The sequence below is a fragment of the Panulirus ornatus genome, chromosome 71 (assembly GCF_036320965.1).
Source record: "Panulirus ornatus isolate Po-2019 chromosome 71, ASM3632096v1, whole genome shotgun sequence".
NCBI classification, from domain to species: domain Eukaryota; kingdom Metazoa; phylum Arthropoda; class Malacostraca; order Decapoda; family Palinuridae; genus Panulirus; species Panulirus ornatus.
In genome coordinates, this window is record NC_092294.1 from 11,737,147 (window position 1) to 11,752,004 (window position 14,858).

The window sequence follows — 14,858 nt, forward strand, 5'->3', positions numbered from 1 at the left end:
GGTTCAGCAAACTATGTGGGATGCACATACTATTTTCAGACAGATGTGGACATATTTTTCCCTTTGAAAAGGAAGATGTGTTGTAACTATATTCATAGATTGCAGGCAAAGGGTTAAATCACAAGAATAATAGTTTTGATATTTTTTTTTTTATCACAGTCATACAGATGATTAAATATACCCTGCATACGTTGGATCAGTCAATCCAGTAGATAACATTTTCCGTAAGTAGAAACTGTTATAGCTTCTTGGAAAAAGGATGTTTAATAATATTTTTATATCTTTTCATAAACAATTGCTTTTTTGAGCACAAATGGGAGGCTGGAAAAACATTAGGGCACCAAAAGGGTTAAAAGTTTAATAACAACCACAGAATACATCTTCCTTTTTCACCCTAACCAAACGTCTAGAGGATTTCACTAAATACTTTAGTAATTTGGAATGTATAATTACTGCTTGATCAAAATGCGAGAAAAGTAATGGGGTCATTGAAAAGCAGTGAAATGTGACAATAAACTCATAAAACTACATGGTTTTCTTTTAACATTGGTGATAACTCATTTGGTCATCTCATTGTATAATGTTTCACAAAAATATCAGTTTTCCTAAGCATGAACAAAGGCCTCAAATAGAATTTAGTTACTTGGTTATGAGTGGTGCATTAGCCTTTTCATGAAATATTAACAACTCATTTGGAATTTCATGGTCTGTAATTAACTGGTCTTTGGAATCTAAACTGTTCAATACCTCAGATATGACCCATCCCCCAGTGTGGAAAAGAAAAATCCAAACAAAGTTGGTAATAAACATTATCAAAGAAATATATATAAAATTAGTATACTTTCCTCTGTTGGCTTGGTTGGGTGTTGAATGGACATGGAAGGAGACAGATTAGTGGTGAGTGTACAATAATTATGGCATTTTTTTCAAGGCATGAATTCACACTATGCACTCTAAAGCACAGTACACAGTTTAAGGTTTCTTCACAGGCATGATTTTACACTATATGGTGAGGACATTACACAGACATATATTTTTGTATTATTTTTCATAGTATTTACACAGGTAGAGCTTGTTTTTACATAATGAAATAAATAAATTTTATCGGCATAAACATAACACATACTATAGCAATTTTTTCTTTCAAAATTTTCAATGCATCCTTAGTCTTTTACTTGGAGCTAAAGAGAGAATGGATACACATTACTAGATGTGACACATTAAAGCATAGTACAAATTTATGGTTTAATTCCAGGATTGACTTAATGCCATGTACAGTAAACATATCATGCACATATCATTTACATGTAATATCATTTATGTGTTATTTACTTATTTACAGACAGAACTGTTTACTTGAATATATGAAAATATGTTTCATATCACTAGAAATGGAAACACTAATACCACAAAAGTTAATTCTTTGTTCCAAAACCATCAAAATTTTTACCACATAGTCTTTTACTTGTGGCTAGAGATAAGGTAAGCACTTAATCAAATATTACAAGATACACATGATTCTCATATCTGAAATTGCATAGCATTGAATAATTGCCATCAAAATGGGTTCTTGATTTTGCTGTTTATAAGACAATTGTGGAATTACTAACGGTCAGTGTAAAGCTGTACCTTGAATAAAACAATTATTGTTTTTATTAACCTTGCTAAGAGTTAATATTGTTTCCATTATTACGAAATGTCTAGAAGCATTCTAGTCCTGTTCTAGTTCTACCTCAACCTTGTACATAGTTCTTTTCTTTTACTGCTAAAATAGAAACTCGTAATGGTCATAAGCTTTTCTCTACATCATGCGCCTTGCGTATGATACGCATTGTATGTTGGTGGTTTCATATGTTTGGTATTATCACGTCGACCTATGCACACCTTTTATGATTTTCTGTAGGTTACTGTGTTATATCTTTACTACATGTGGCAGTAAGCTGCTTATGATATTTAGGTAATTAATGGAAGCAAACATCAGCGGGGAATTCAGAGGTTAATGGTGCCAATGTCATGTGATGTGCACAGCAGTTGCTGTGTAATGTATCATAAAATGAAAGTGCCTAGAACAGTGAAAGGGTTAACGAGCAACTGTTTAAGGGTAGCTGGCTTCTGTGGTTGGTGTTGCTGATCATGATTCATGCATGGGACCACTGGGTTTCTAATCCTAGGTGTGGCAGCCAGCCCATAGGCCGTATCTTGCTAATGTGATAAATTGCAAACAAATGTGAAAAATATATTCTTAACCGTATATATATATATATATATATATATATATATATATATTGGAAAGGATCACAATTTTGCACGTGATCAAGATATTCCTATGAGTCCACGGGGAAAATGAAACACGATAAGTTCACAAGTGCACTTTCGTGTAATAATCACTTCATCAGGGGAGACACGAGAGAAATATAACTCAGTTGATATACATCAAAGAGACGAAACTAGGACGCCATTTGGTAAACATGCGATTGCTCAAAATCTCTTTCTCTCCATCTTCCATCCCCAATTTGATCTCTCTGTTTTTCTTGTTCCCTCCACCTCTGGCTCATATCCTCTTTGTCAACCTTACTTCACTCTTTCTCTGCATATGTTCAGACCATTTCAGCACACCATTTTCAGCTCTCTCAAACCACACACTTTATTGCCTTACCTCTTTTTTTTTTTAATTTCTTTCCCAATCAAACCAACTTGCACCACACTAGTGTCCTCAAACATTTCATTTCCAATGCATCCACCCTCCACACAGCCTCATCTATAGCCCATGCTTGCATCCATATAATATTGCTGGGAAATATTCCCCTAAACATACCCATTTTTGCCCTCCCAAATAACGTTCTCTCTTTCCACACATTCTTCAGTACTCTTAGAACTTTTGCCCCCTCCCGATGCTATGACTCCCTTCCATTTTCATGGTTCCATTCTCTGCCATGGCCACTCCTAGATATCTGAAACACTTTGCTTCCTTTATCTCTATACAAGCTCACCCCAACTAACATGTCCTTCAGCCTTGCTGAATGTTAAGAACAGATGACTGAGCTTGTGAGGGGGAAAATCCTCACTTGGCTCTTTGTTCAGTTCCTTCTCTTGGAAAGTGATACAGAAGGGAGGATTTCCACCACCTGCTCCCACCCCTCTTGGTCTCCTTCTACAACACAGGGGGCAGTATTCTTTCCCCCTTATCCCAAAGGATACCACGTTGTTCCAATTCACTCTATTCCTTGCACGCCTCTCACCCTCCTGTATGTTCAGACCCCAATTGCACAAAATCTTTTTTACTCCATACTTCCACCTCCAGTTTGGTCTCTCCTTCTCTTTGTTCCCTCCACCTCTGACACATATATCTCCTTTATCAAACCCTTCTCACTCACTCTCCATATGTCCAAGCCATCTCACCACACCCTCTTCTGCTCTTTCAACCACATCTCTCTTAACTCTCATTACTTTCTCAATCAAACTACCTCACACCACATATTGTCCACAAACATTTCATTTCCAACCCATCCACTCTTCCATTCAACCCTATTTATAGCCCATGCCTCTCAACAACATAATATTTTTGGAACTACTGTTCCTTCAAACATACCCATTTTTACTCTCCAAGATAATGTTCTCTCTTTCCACACATTAATCATTGGTACCAGAACCTTTGCCCCCTCCCCACCCTGTGACTCACTTCCACTTCCATGGTTCCATTCGCTGCTAAGTCCACTCTCAGTTATCTAAAATACTTTACTTCCTCCAGTTTTTCTCCATTCAAACTTACATCCCAACTAACTTGTCCCTCAGCCCTGCTGAACCTGATAACCTTGCTCTTATTCACATTTACTGTCAACTTTCTCATTTCACACACTTCCAAACTCACTCACCAACTTCAGTTTCTTGCTCGCTTCCTAGGCCCTCTCATCCCCAACAGACTGCATACTTGCCCCTCTCTCCAAAACTCATGCATTTCCCTCCCTAACTAGCCCCAGCCATAAACAAATTAAGCAACCATTGGGACATCAGTACACCACTGCTGCAGACCAACCTTCACTGGGAACCAGTCACTTTCCTCCCTTCCTACTCGTATATCTCCAGTTTTTACTTTTCCAAAAGCAGGAATGGATAGGGGGGGCCAAGGGAGGATTTTCCCAATTGGGCTCGGTCCTCTTTTCTTGGCACTACCTTGCTAAGGTGGTGAGCATTCAAATTACAGAGGTGTAAGTTTGTTGAGTATTCCTAGGAAATTATATGGGAGGGTATTGATTGAAAGGGTAAAGGTATGTACGGAGCACCAGACCAGGGAAGAGAAGTCTGGTTTCAGAAGTGATAAAGGATGTGTGGATCAGGTGTTTGCTTTGAAGAATGTACGGGAGAAATACTTAGAAAAGCAGATGGATTTGTATGTAGTATTTATGGATCTGGAGAAGGCAAATGATAGGGTTGATAGATATGCTTTGTAGAAGGTTTTAAGAGTATATGGTGTGGGAGGTAAGCTGCTAGAAGCCATGAAAAGTTTCTACCAAGGATGTAAGGCACGTGTACAAGTAGGGAGAGAGGAAAATGATTGGTTTCCAGTGAATGTCGGTTTGTGGCCAGGGTGCGTGATGTCTCCATGGTTGTTTAATATGTTTATGGATGGGTTGGTTAGGCAAGTGAACCTTTGGAGAGAGGGGTAAGTATGCAGCCTGTTGGGGATGAGAGGACTTGGGAAGTGAGTCAGTTGTTATTTGCTGATGATACAACGCTAGTGGCTGATTTAGGTGACTGAGTTTGGTAAAGTGTGCGAAAGGAGAAAGTTGAGAGTAAATGTGAATAAGAGTAAGGTTATTAGGTACAGTAGGGTTGAGAGGCAAGTTACTTGGGAGGTAAGTTTGAGTGGACAGAAACTGGAGGAAGTGAAGTGTTATAGATATTGGGAGTGGCCGTAGCAGCGGATGGAACCATGAAAGTGGAAGTGCGTCACAGGGTAGGGGAGGGGGCAAAGGTTCTGGGAGCGTTGAAGAATGTGTGCAAGGCAAGAACATTATCTTGGAAAGCAAAAATGGGTATGTTTGAAGGAATAGTGGTTCCAACAATGTTATATGGTTGCAGGGCGTGGGCTGTAGATAGGGATGTGCAGAGGAGGGTGGATGTGTTGAAAATGAGATGTTTGAGGACAGTATATGATGTGAGGTGGTTTGATCGAGTAAGTAATGAAAGGGCAAGAGAGATGTGATAATAAAAAGAGTGTGGTTGAGAGAGCAGAAGAGGGTGTATTGAAATGGTTTGGTCACATTGAGAGAATGAGTGAGGAAAGATTGATAAAGAGGATATATGTGTCAGAGGTGGAAGGAATGAGAAGTGGGAGATCAAATTGGAGGTGGAAGGATGGAGTGAAAAAGATATTGAGTGATCGGGGCCTGAACATGCAGGAGGGTGAAAGGCGTGCAAGGAATAGAGTGAATTGGAACGATGTGGTATACTGGGGTCGACGTCTATCAATGGATTGAACCAGGGCATGTGAAGTGTCTCGGGTAAACCATGGAAGGTTTTGTGGGGCCTTGATGTGGAAAGGAAGCTGTGGTTTCGGTGCATTTTATATATATATATATATATATATATATATATATATATATATATATATTTTATTTATTTTGCTTTGTCGCTGTCTCCCGCGTTAGCGAGGTAGCATAAGGAAACAGACGAAAGAATGGCCCAACCCACCCACATACACGTATATACATACACGTCCACACACGCAAATATACATACCTATACATCTCAATGTACACATATATATACACACACAGACATATACATATATACGCATGTACATAATTCATACTGTCTGCTTTTATTCATTCCCATTGCCACCCCGCCACACATGGAATAACAACCCCCTCCCCCCTCGTGTGCGAGTTAGTGCTAGGAAAGACAACAAAGGCCCCATTCGTTCACACTCAGTCTCTAGCTGTCATGTAATAATGCACCGAAACCACAGCTCCCTCTCCACATCCAGGACCCACAGACCTTTCCATGGTTCACCCCAGACGCTTCACATGCCGTGGTTCAATCCATTGACAGCATGTCGACCTCGGTATACCTCATCGTTCCAATTCACTCTATTGCTTGTACGCCTTTCACCCTCCTGCATGTTTAGGCCCCGATCACCCAAAATCTTTCTCTCTCTATCTTTCCACCTCCAATTTGGTCTCCCACTTCCACTTCTCCTCGTTCCCTCCACCTCTGACACATATATCCTCTTGGTCAATCTTTCCTCACTCATTCTCTCCATGTGACCAAACCATTTCAAAACACCCTCTTCTGCTCTCTCAACCACACTCTTTTTATTACCACACATCTCTCTTACCCTTACATTACTTACTCGATCAAACCACCTCACACCACATATTGTCCTCAAACCTCTCATTTCCAGCACATCCACCCTCCTGCGCACAACTCTATCCATAGCCTACGCCTCGCAACCATACAACATTAATGGAACCACTATTCCTTCAAACATACCCATTTTTGCTTTCCGAGATAATATTCTCGACTTCCAAACATTCTTCAAGACTCCCAGAATTTTTGCCCCTTCCCCCACCCTATGATTCACTTCCGCTTCCATGGTTCCATCCGCTGCCAGATCCACTCCCAGATATCTAAAACACTTTACTTCCTCCAGTTTTTCTCCATTCAAACTCACCTCCCAATTGACTTGACCCTCAACCCTACTGTACCTAATATTATTGCCTTGCTCTTATTCATATTTACTCTCAACTTTCTTCTTTCACACACTGTACCAAACTCAGTCACCAGCTTCTGGAGTTTCTCACATGAATCAGCCACCAGCGTTGTATCATCAGCGAACAACAACTGACTCACTTCCCAAGCTCTCTCTCATCCACAACAGACTGCATACTTGCCCCTCTTTCCAAAACTCTTGCATTCACCTCCCTAACAACCTCATCCATAAACAAATTAAACAACCATGGAGGCATCACACACCCCTGCCGCAAACCTACATTCACTGAGAACCAACCAATCCTTTTCCTCTCTTCCTACACGTACACATGCCTTACATCCTTGATAAAAACTTTTCACTGTTTCTTACAACTTGCCTCCCACACCATATATTCTTATTGAATATTCAGTAATGTGAGTGGAAATGATGATCAGCTTGAGAAATCGGGTGCTGAAAAAGACTGGTGATGTGGAATACCTGGCTTAAAAAAGGACATACTCAAGTATACATATCTTGGTAGGAAAGAAGGTCACTGGGCATTATTAGATTACATACTTATTGATAGGTATGTCTAAGAGAGACTTTTGAATTAGGATATGTTGAGAGGGGCAGCTGGTGGGATGTCTGATCATTACCTTGTGTAGAGGTTTTTAGAAAAGAGGAAATATTATAGCTAAGATAGTGTTGAGAGCTTAGAAAAGAAACTTGAATGAAGAATACCAAGAGAAATTGAGTGTAGAATGGCAAAAGGTGAGGTAAATGAAGCTAGGGGAGTGGGTGAGGATTGGGAAATATTAAGGAAGTAATATCAGCATGTGCAAGAGTTGCATGTGGCATTTTTAAGGTGGGAGATGAAGTTAGAAAGGGTAGTAAGTGGTAGGATGAAGTGATAAAATTGCCAGTGAATGAGGAAAGAGAGGTATATGAGTGATACTTACAGGGATGAGTGCAGAAGTCAAGAGGAAGGCACAGAGGTTGAAAAAGAGGGCAAATGAGACTTGGGATGAGTGAATATCTGTAAACTGCAGTCAATTGGTGCTGAACACAAGAGAACAAATGGGAGCATTGGTAAAAATTTTGAATGTGGTTGACAATAAGGTAGCAGATTCAAGGTGTTTGGGTTGGTTTGGTATTCAAAGTGAGAAAGACATGGAGATTAGTTTGGTAAAGAGAAAAGAGGTGGCTAAAGCCTTATGTATGGTGAAATGTGGCATGGCAGCTAGAGTGGATGGCACTGCAAGTTGAATTTCATAAGAAAGGGGTGATTTGTGTTGTTGATTGGTTATTTAGGATTTTCAGTGTATGCACTTAGTAAGGTGCCTGAAAATTGGGAGAATGCATGTATAGTGCCATTGTAAAAGGCAAGGAGGATAAAGGTGTGTTCAAACTACATAAGTATAAGTTTGTTGAATGTACTAGTTAAGTTGTATTGGAGGGTGGTGTGATTTAGAGGTTGAAGGTATGTAGAGTATGTTTGTATGGTTTTAAGTATTATTATCTCGGGACCAGTTTCTGTGAAAAAGTGCTGATGTTACCCAGATAGTTTACAATTTTGCATGTACATTTTTCAAAGATATTAAGTTATTTGAAATGTGCATTCATACACACACACATGCAATCCACATTCAAACAGTTTATTTTTTCATGCTTATTTTGGCCTCTTTAAAGCTATAATGCTATTACCCATTTTTTTTTTTTTTGAGATTTTGATGTTTTTTGATTTGCCAGTTTGTTACACCACATACTAACAAGATTGCTTATGCAAAGTTGTTAAAAGAGTAAGTGAATGTACTGTTTCCAAGATGGTATCAGGGGAGTAATGTTTTTGGGATAGTGACTTTAATGTGTTTGAAGTTGCAAATTTTCTAAATGACTTTCTGTCAGAACTTGTCTCTTAGCTGAGACAGGGATGAATGAGGTAAATAAAGTTTTTTGGTATATTTATTCATCAGAGTTTAAACAGTTTTTAGGCACAGAACTTTTAATCAATCTTCAGATGATGAGTGGGAGCCTCAGGTCGTCAGGTATGGTAATGGGCCTGCGTGGTCAACTACCTATGGCAAGCCAGAGTGGCTTGGGTGGGCCAACTCCAAGCATGGCTACAAGTTCCCGGTATCCAAATCCAGGGCCAATCCAACGACCCCCAGCTTCTCAGGGTTCTGGCACAAATAGCAGTCATCGTGGTAGCCGTGGACAGTCACAAGGGCAGCAGCAACAGCAACAAACACAGCAGCGAACTTCCAATCCACCGAGTTCTGCTCAACAAGCCAAACTCAGAGCTGATGCTTTAAGTACTACTCAGGCTTTCTTTAACCGTGAAGGTGAGTTGCATCTCTGGGAAGCGAGTCTAGGTATTTTGAGTTGCTTTTGTTCCATATTTTAATCAGTGGCTCAAAAATTTTATTTTTTTGCACAAAAGTTTGCTTCATTCATAATTACAGTTATTTAATTTACTTCTTTCCCAAGTACAGTACTTCTTTGCATAGATTTTACATTGCATAGATTTTGCACTGCTCTTTTGTTGTAGAGGAATTTTTTTGCCATTCATTGGTCATGCAGAACAGTTCTTGATTAAATAAAAATTTACTTTTGCAATGTATTTATGCCAGGTATTGTATGTTTGGAAAGAAGTCCATTGTTAATCTCTCTATTACTGCCTTTCTAAGGGAGGAAAGCTATTAGATGATAAAGAAAAATAGATTTAATTATTAAGATTTATGAAAAGATGGTTAACTTAACATTGCCATTTCAATGTCTCTTTTGAAACCAGTTATTCCCAATCACTGGTCTTTTTCAGCACACTAATCTGCAAGATTTTTACCATTTCCATTCACAACACTGAATACCCCATGTACACCAGTTATACATACCCTCAACTGCCACATTACTCAACTTTGCATTTAAATCATCTATCAGTAATACCTGGTTTCATGCACCAAAACTGCTGACACACACACTCAGCTGTACCCAAAACACTAGCCTCTCAAGATCTTTCTTCTTATGACCAGGTGTGTAAGCACCAATAACCTCCCATCTCTCTCTATCCACTTTCAGTTATACCCACATCAATCTAGAATTTACTTCCTTACATAATCCTGCTTTAGGAGTTTTGCTACTCCTTCATTAGCTCTTGTCCTCTCACCAACCTCTGACTTTACTCTCAAAACATTTCCAAAACCATTCTTCCCCTTTATCCTGGAGCTTCATTTCACTCAGAGCCAGAACAACTAGGTTTCTTTCTTCAAACATTCTACTTATCTCGCCTTTCTTATCTTGGGGTGGCCCCAGGATGGAAAAAGGCAAGCAAAAGTATGATTATGTGCATCTGTATATATGTATATGTCTGTATGTATATGTGTATATGTATATGTACATGTATGTGCATGTACGTATATGTTTGTACATGAGTGGATAGGTCTTTCTTCTTTTCTTTCACTCAATTCTTCCACCTCCAATTTGGTCTCCCACTTCTTGTTCCCTCCACCTCTGACATATACATCATCTTTGTCAGTCTTTCCTGACTCATTCTCTTTATGACCAAACCATTTCAATACCCTTTCATTATTTACTTGATCAAATTACCTCACACCACATATTGTCCTCAAACATCTCATTTCCAACACATCTACACATAACCCTATCAATAGCCCATTCATATATATTTTATTTATTCATTTATTAAACTTTGTCGCTCTCTCCTTCGTTAGCAAGGTAGTGCAAAGAAACAGACAAAAGAATGGCCCAACCCACCCACCCCAACCCACCCACATACACATGTATATACATACACATCCACACATGCACATATACATACCTATCCATTTCAACGAATACATATATATACATACACAGACATATACATATATACCCATGTACATAATTCATCACACACATGAGGGGGGAGGGGGTTTTTATTCCATGTGTGGCGAGGTGGCGATGAGAATAAATAAAGGCAGACAGTATGAATTATGTACATGTGTATTTATGTATATGTCTGTTTGTGTATATATATGTGTACATTGAGATGTATAGGTATGTATATTTGCGTGTGTGGACGTGTATATATATACATGTGTATGGGGGTGGGTTGGGCCATTTCTTTCATCTGTTTCCTTGCGCTACCTCGCAAACGCGGGAGACAGAGACAAAGCAAAATAATACTAATAATAATAAATATATAAATGGGTATGTTTGAAGGAATAGTTGTTCCTACAATGTTATATGGTTGCAAGGCATGGGCTCTAGAAGAGTTGTGCGGAGGAGGGTGGATGTATTGAAAATGAGTTGTTTGAGGACAATATGTGGTGTGAGTTGGTTTGATCGAGTAAGTAATGTAAGGGTAAGAGAGATGTGTGGAAATAAAAAGAGTGTGGTTGAGAGAGCAGAAGAGGGTGTTTTGAAATGGTTTGGTCACATGGAGAGAATGAGTGAGGAAAGATTGACCAAGAGGATATATGTGTCTAAGGTGGAGGGAACGAGGAGGAGACCAAATTGGAGGTGGAAAGATGGAGTGAAAAAGATTTTGAGTGATTGGGGCCTGAACATGCAGGAGGGTGAAAGGCGTGCCAGGAATAGAGTGAATTGGAACGATGTGGTATACCGGGGTCGACGTGCTGTCAGTGGATTGAACCAGGGCATGTGAAGCGTCTGGGGTAAACCATGGAAAGTTCTGTGGGGCCTGGATGTGGAAAGGGAGCTATGGTTTCGGTGCATTATTATATGACAGCTAGAGACTGAGTTTGAACGAATGGGGTCTTTGTTGTCTTTTCCCAGCACTACCTTGCACACGAGGGGGGAGGGGGTTGTTATTTCATGTGTGGCGAGGTGGCGATGGGAATAAATAAAGGGAGACAGTATGAATTATGTACATGTGTATATATGTATATGTCTGTGTGTGTATATATATATGTATACGTTGAGATGTATAGGTATGTATATTTGCGTGTGTGGACGTGTATGTATATACATGTGTATGTGGATGGGTTGGGCCAAGCAAAGCAGTGGGGGTTAATAATATACCTAATTTGGATGAGAGTAAATAGATTGAAGTGAGGGTATGTAGTATGAAGATGAAATGTTTTAGGAAGTTGTGGTCTTTTTTTTTTTTTTTTTTTTAATACTGGATTGCTGTTTCCCATGTTAGCAAGGTAGTGCCAGGAACAGATGAAGAAGGGCCACTTTTATTAACATCCACTCTAAAGCTGTCATGTGTTATGCACTGAAACCACAGCTTGCTGTCCACAACCAGGCCCCACAGACCATTCCATTGTCATGTAGAACATATAGCAGATGATACGTTTCATGAGAGGTATATCACTGTCGATGATACAAGGACTGATATCTGTTTGGTGATTTTGATAACTTATTTTACAGTACCCTTGATACTTACTACTAGACTCAGATGTCCCTTCAGTGTGAATGTTTTATTTACTGCATGCCTCCTTCCATACACCTTGACCATTCTTAATTTTAGTAATTTCTCTGTTGAGATGACCTTTTACGTACACACCCTCATAGTGAGTGACCATATTTCTTATGGTCTTCCCAGTGTCCAGTAACACTTGCCTTCGATATTCTTAGTGATCCTCCCTTGTTTGCCTTAGGTACTCTTAGCGATCCTCCCATGTTTACTCCTGCCTGTTATTTATATTTAGGTTTACATTTTCATCCATTTTTTAATACAGTAAAATGATTTGGCAAGTGTTTTAAAATTCCATTTGTTACGTTTGTTTCTAGTATTACTTGGGTATAAAAACCCATTAAATGTTTATTAATATCCAAATCTATTCTGCTTATAGATGATCATCTAATGATCTTCCTAGACAGTAGTCTTAACATGTATACATCCTTTTCAAACATTTGTAAATCGTATTACAGTGCCAGTGTTCTGCTGCAGCTTATCTTTCCAATCTGCCTATATCTTTCTATTTCCCTGATGCCTGTTCCCATTGGAATCCCTTCAAAGGGGTGGCCACAGCAAGTCTCCATAACTAAAGAACTCCAGTGCTACTTCTTAGACTATAGGGCATCACCCTTAACAGGCCATTGGCAGAGTCGTTCATTCTTCGTCATTCCTTTCACATGTCCATGAATCTTTTTTGTTTATTCCCTAGATATAATTTTACCTTTATAGTATCTGGCAGTACTCCACATTCAAAATCTTCCAAAAATACTTTCAAACTTTTTTCACCATTGTTAAGACTTTTTCTGCAAAGGGCAGAGTGTTTTCAGTATAATTTATTATTACTAATAAGATTCTTTTGTTTAGCAGCTGGCAAGTCAGATAAAAAAGTGGAAGACAAATCACCAGAATCAATCGTATCCTCGAAAGAGGAGCTGTCAGCTGATAAGGTAACTGCAACACCCGCAAGTGCAGGTGATGGCCCACCTAAATGAAGTAGGTGAAGGTCGTCATAGTTTCCAGGAAAACTTGTGAAGCACCTTTCTGGCATTGCTATACAGTTGATAATGGACTCCATGATGCAGTTAATAAGTGGAAGAAAAAATTTGAAGACAAAACATTTCATTCTTCTGAAAATTATGTGAAATAAAGTACTCACATGATCCCAGTGGCAATTCAAGATTTGCTGTGGTAGGACAAACCAGTTTCGTGCTTTATTTCACTTGTAGAAAGGCAAAGTGCATAATTTCTTGAGTGAATTTTTTTATTTTCCTATACATGAAAAAGCTTGAGTACCGTGCTAGAAACATAGACATATTTAATGCTATGGTTTCTTTTAGAAGTGTTAAATGCATATGGACAGTGCATATGTTACTCTGGGTTGATTTTCTTATATTTTGTCAGTTAAGGACTGTGGTACTTGGGATGGGCACCTGTGCTTCTTTATTTAATACAGGAAGGAATGTACTGGTCCACATAATGGAAGGAAGTGGGTAATGCACATGAGTCTCTTCTAGTTTATTAAATAAAGATTTCATTTGGTTTACTTGCTCCACACCTATGATTCCTGGAGCTAATTCAGAGTAGGGTTAGAAATGAGCTTTCAGAGGAGGATGAACCCTCTTGGAAAATACCCCTATGATGTGAAAGTAATGCTGATCACTTAATGAAAATGTTTAAGTCGAGACATTATTACTGGCATTTACATGAGAAATGTTTTCTTTTGTATATTTAAAGTGAGACTAGTAACTGATGAGAACCTTGCAGACTCTGGTCTTTGAGTAACTTCTTCACCAGTCTCACGAGTGTAATGAGCAGCTGAGGGAAGTAACCTGTGGCGCTGTCTTGCCTGCTGGCCACAGCGCCAACTTGCTGCTGAGGAACCTGGGGCCACTGCTAACCTTAGGGGACACATGGCGACAGAATATACCCCCTCCCTACCCCACCACCCTCATACTTTCAGATGTGGGGAAAGCACAGCATCTGGCCAAACTAAGTTGCTGTCACTGCCCCTGACAGTTCTAGTTGGCCAGTTGGGGTACCAACATAATCTTGTAACTTGTGGCATTTTACCATGTGTATATTACTTGATATATTGTTCCCTTATTGTTACGCTGTTAAAGAGCGCACTGTATGGGCAACTCTGGGAAGGCTTTGTGTTGCTTGACGTGGCTGTGGCAGCTAGTGGGTGTGGGAAGAATTTCATTGTTGGCTGTGGCCTACCCAACCAACCACACTCACATACCCACCCACGTGGCACGCCTGTGTTACAGTCTTTTAATTTTAATTGGCCCCACACTATCGAATGGATGGGACTCTTTTTAGACCCCTCAGCTTTTATACTGATCCAGATTGAGTGAAGGGGGCATTAAACCCCCTCCTCACCACTCTTAGCAGCAAGCTCAACACACCTCGTGTAGTTGTCTTATTGCAATAAACTCAATGTCTCTAGTGTGTTTTTAATTAGTCATCCTTTAAGAACAAAAAACTTCAACATGGAAGGCTTCCCATATACTGAGTGTAAGGATGTAATCCACTGATTTCAAAAACTGTAGTGTATGAAAGCTTGAATGCAAATATACACTTAAATGTACAGATGCACTGTGTTTTGTTTGGGTATAATTTTTAGAAAATTGCTGCACAATTCTTAATATTTTCCAGCACTCTTATGGTCATACTTCATTGTACATGTGATAACTGTAGTTCAGATATGTTCTAAGACTTGTACATCCATCTGGTCAGAAA

At 39.4% G+C, this 14,858-nt stretch overlaps 1 protein-coding gene across 12 annotated transcripts in view; it reads left to right on the forward strand.

The window, feature by feature from the left end:
- Nucleotides 1–14,564, forward strand: part of LOC139747995 (uncharacterized) — a 69,773-nt gene extending 55,209 nt beyond the window's left edge. For 7 of the 12 annotated variants that reach the window (XM_071660532.1, XM_071660539.1, XM_071660541.1 and 4 more), the window contains exons 16-17: nucleotides 8,709–9,033; nucleotides 12,981–14,564. In XM_071660532.1, coding sequence (XP_071516633.1) covers nucleotides 8,709–9,033; nucleotides 12,981–13,108 — 453 coding nt within the window. In that variant the 3' untranslated portion in view covers nucleotides 13,109–14,564. The remainder of the gene's footprint in view (nucleotides 1–8,708; nucleotides 9,034–12,980) is intronic. The other 5 variants (XR_011712499.1, XM_071660537.1, XM_071660540.1 and 2 more) reach the window with 1 other exon arrangement.
- Nucleotides 14,565–14,858: the final 294 nt, after the last annotated feature.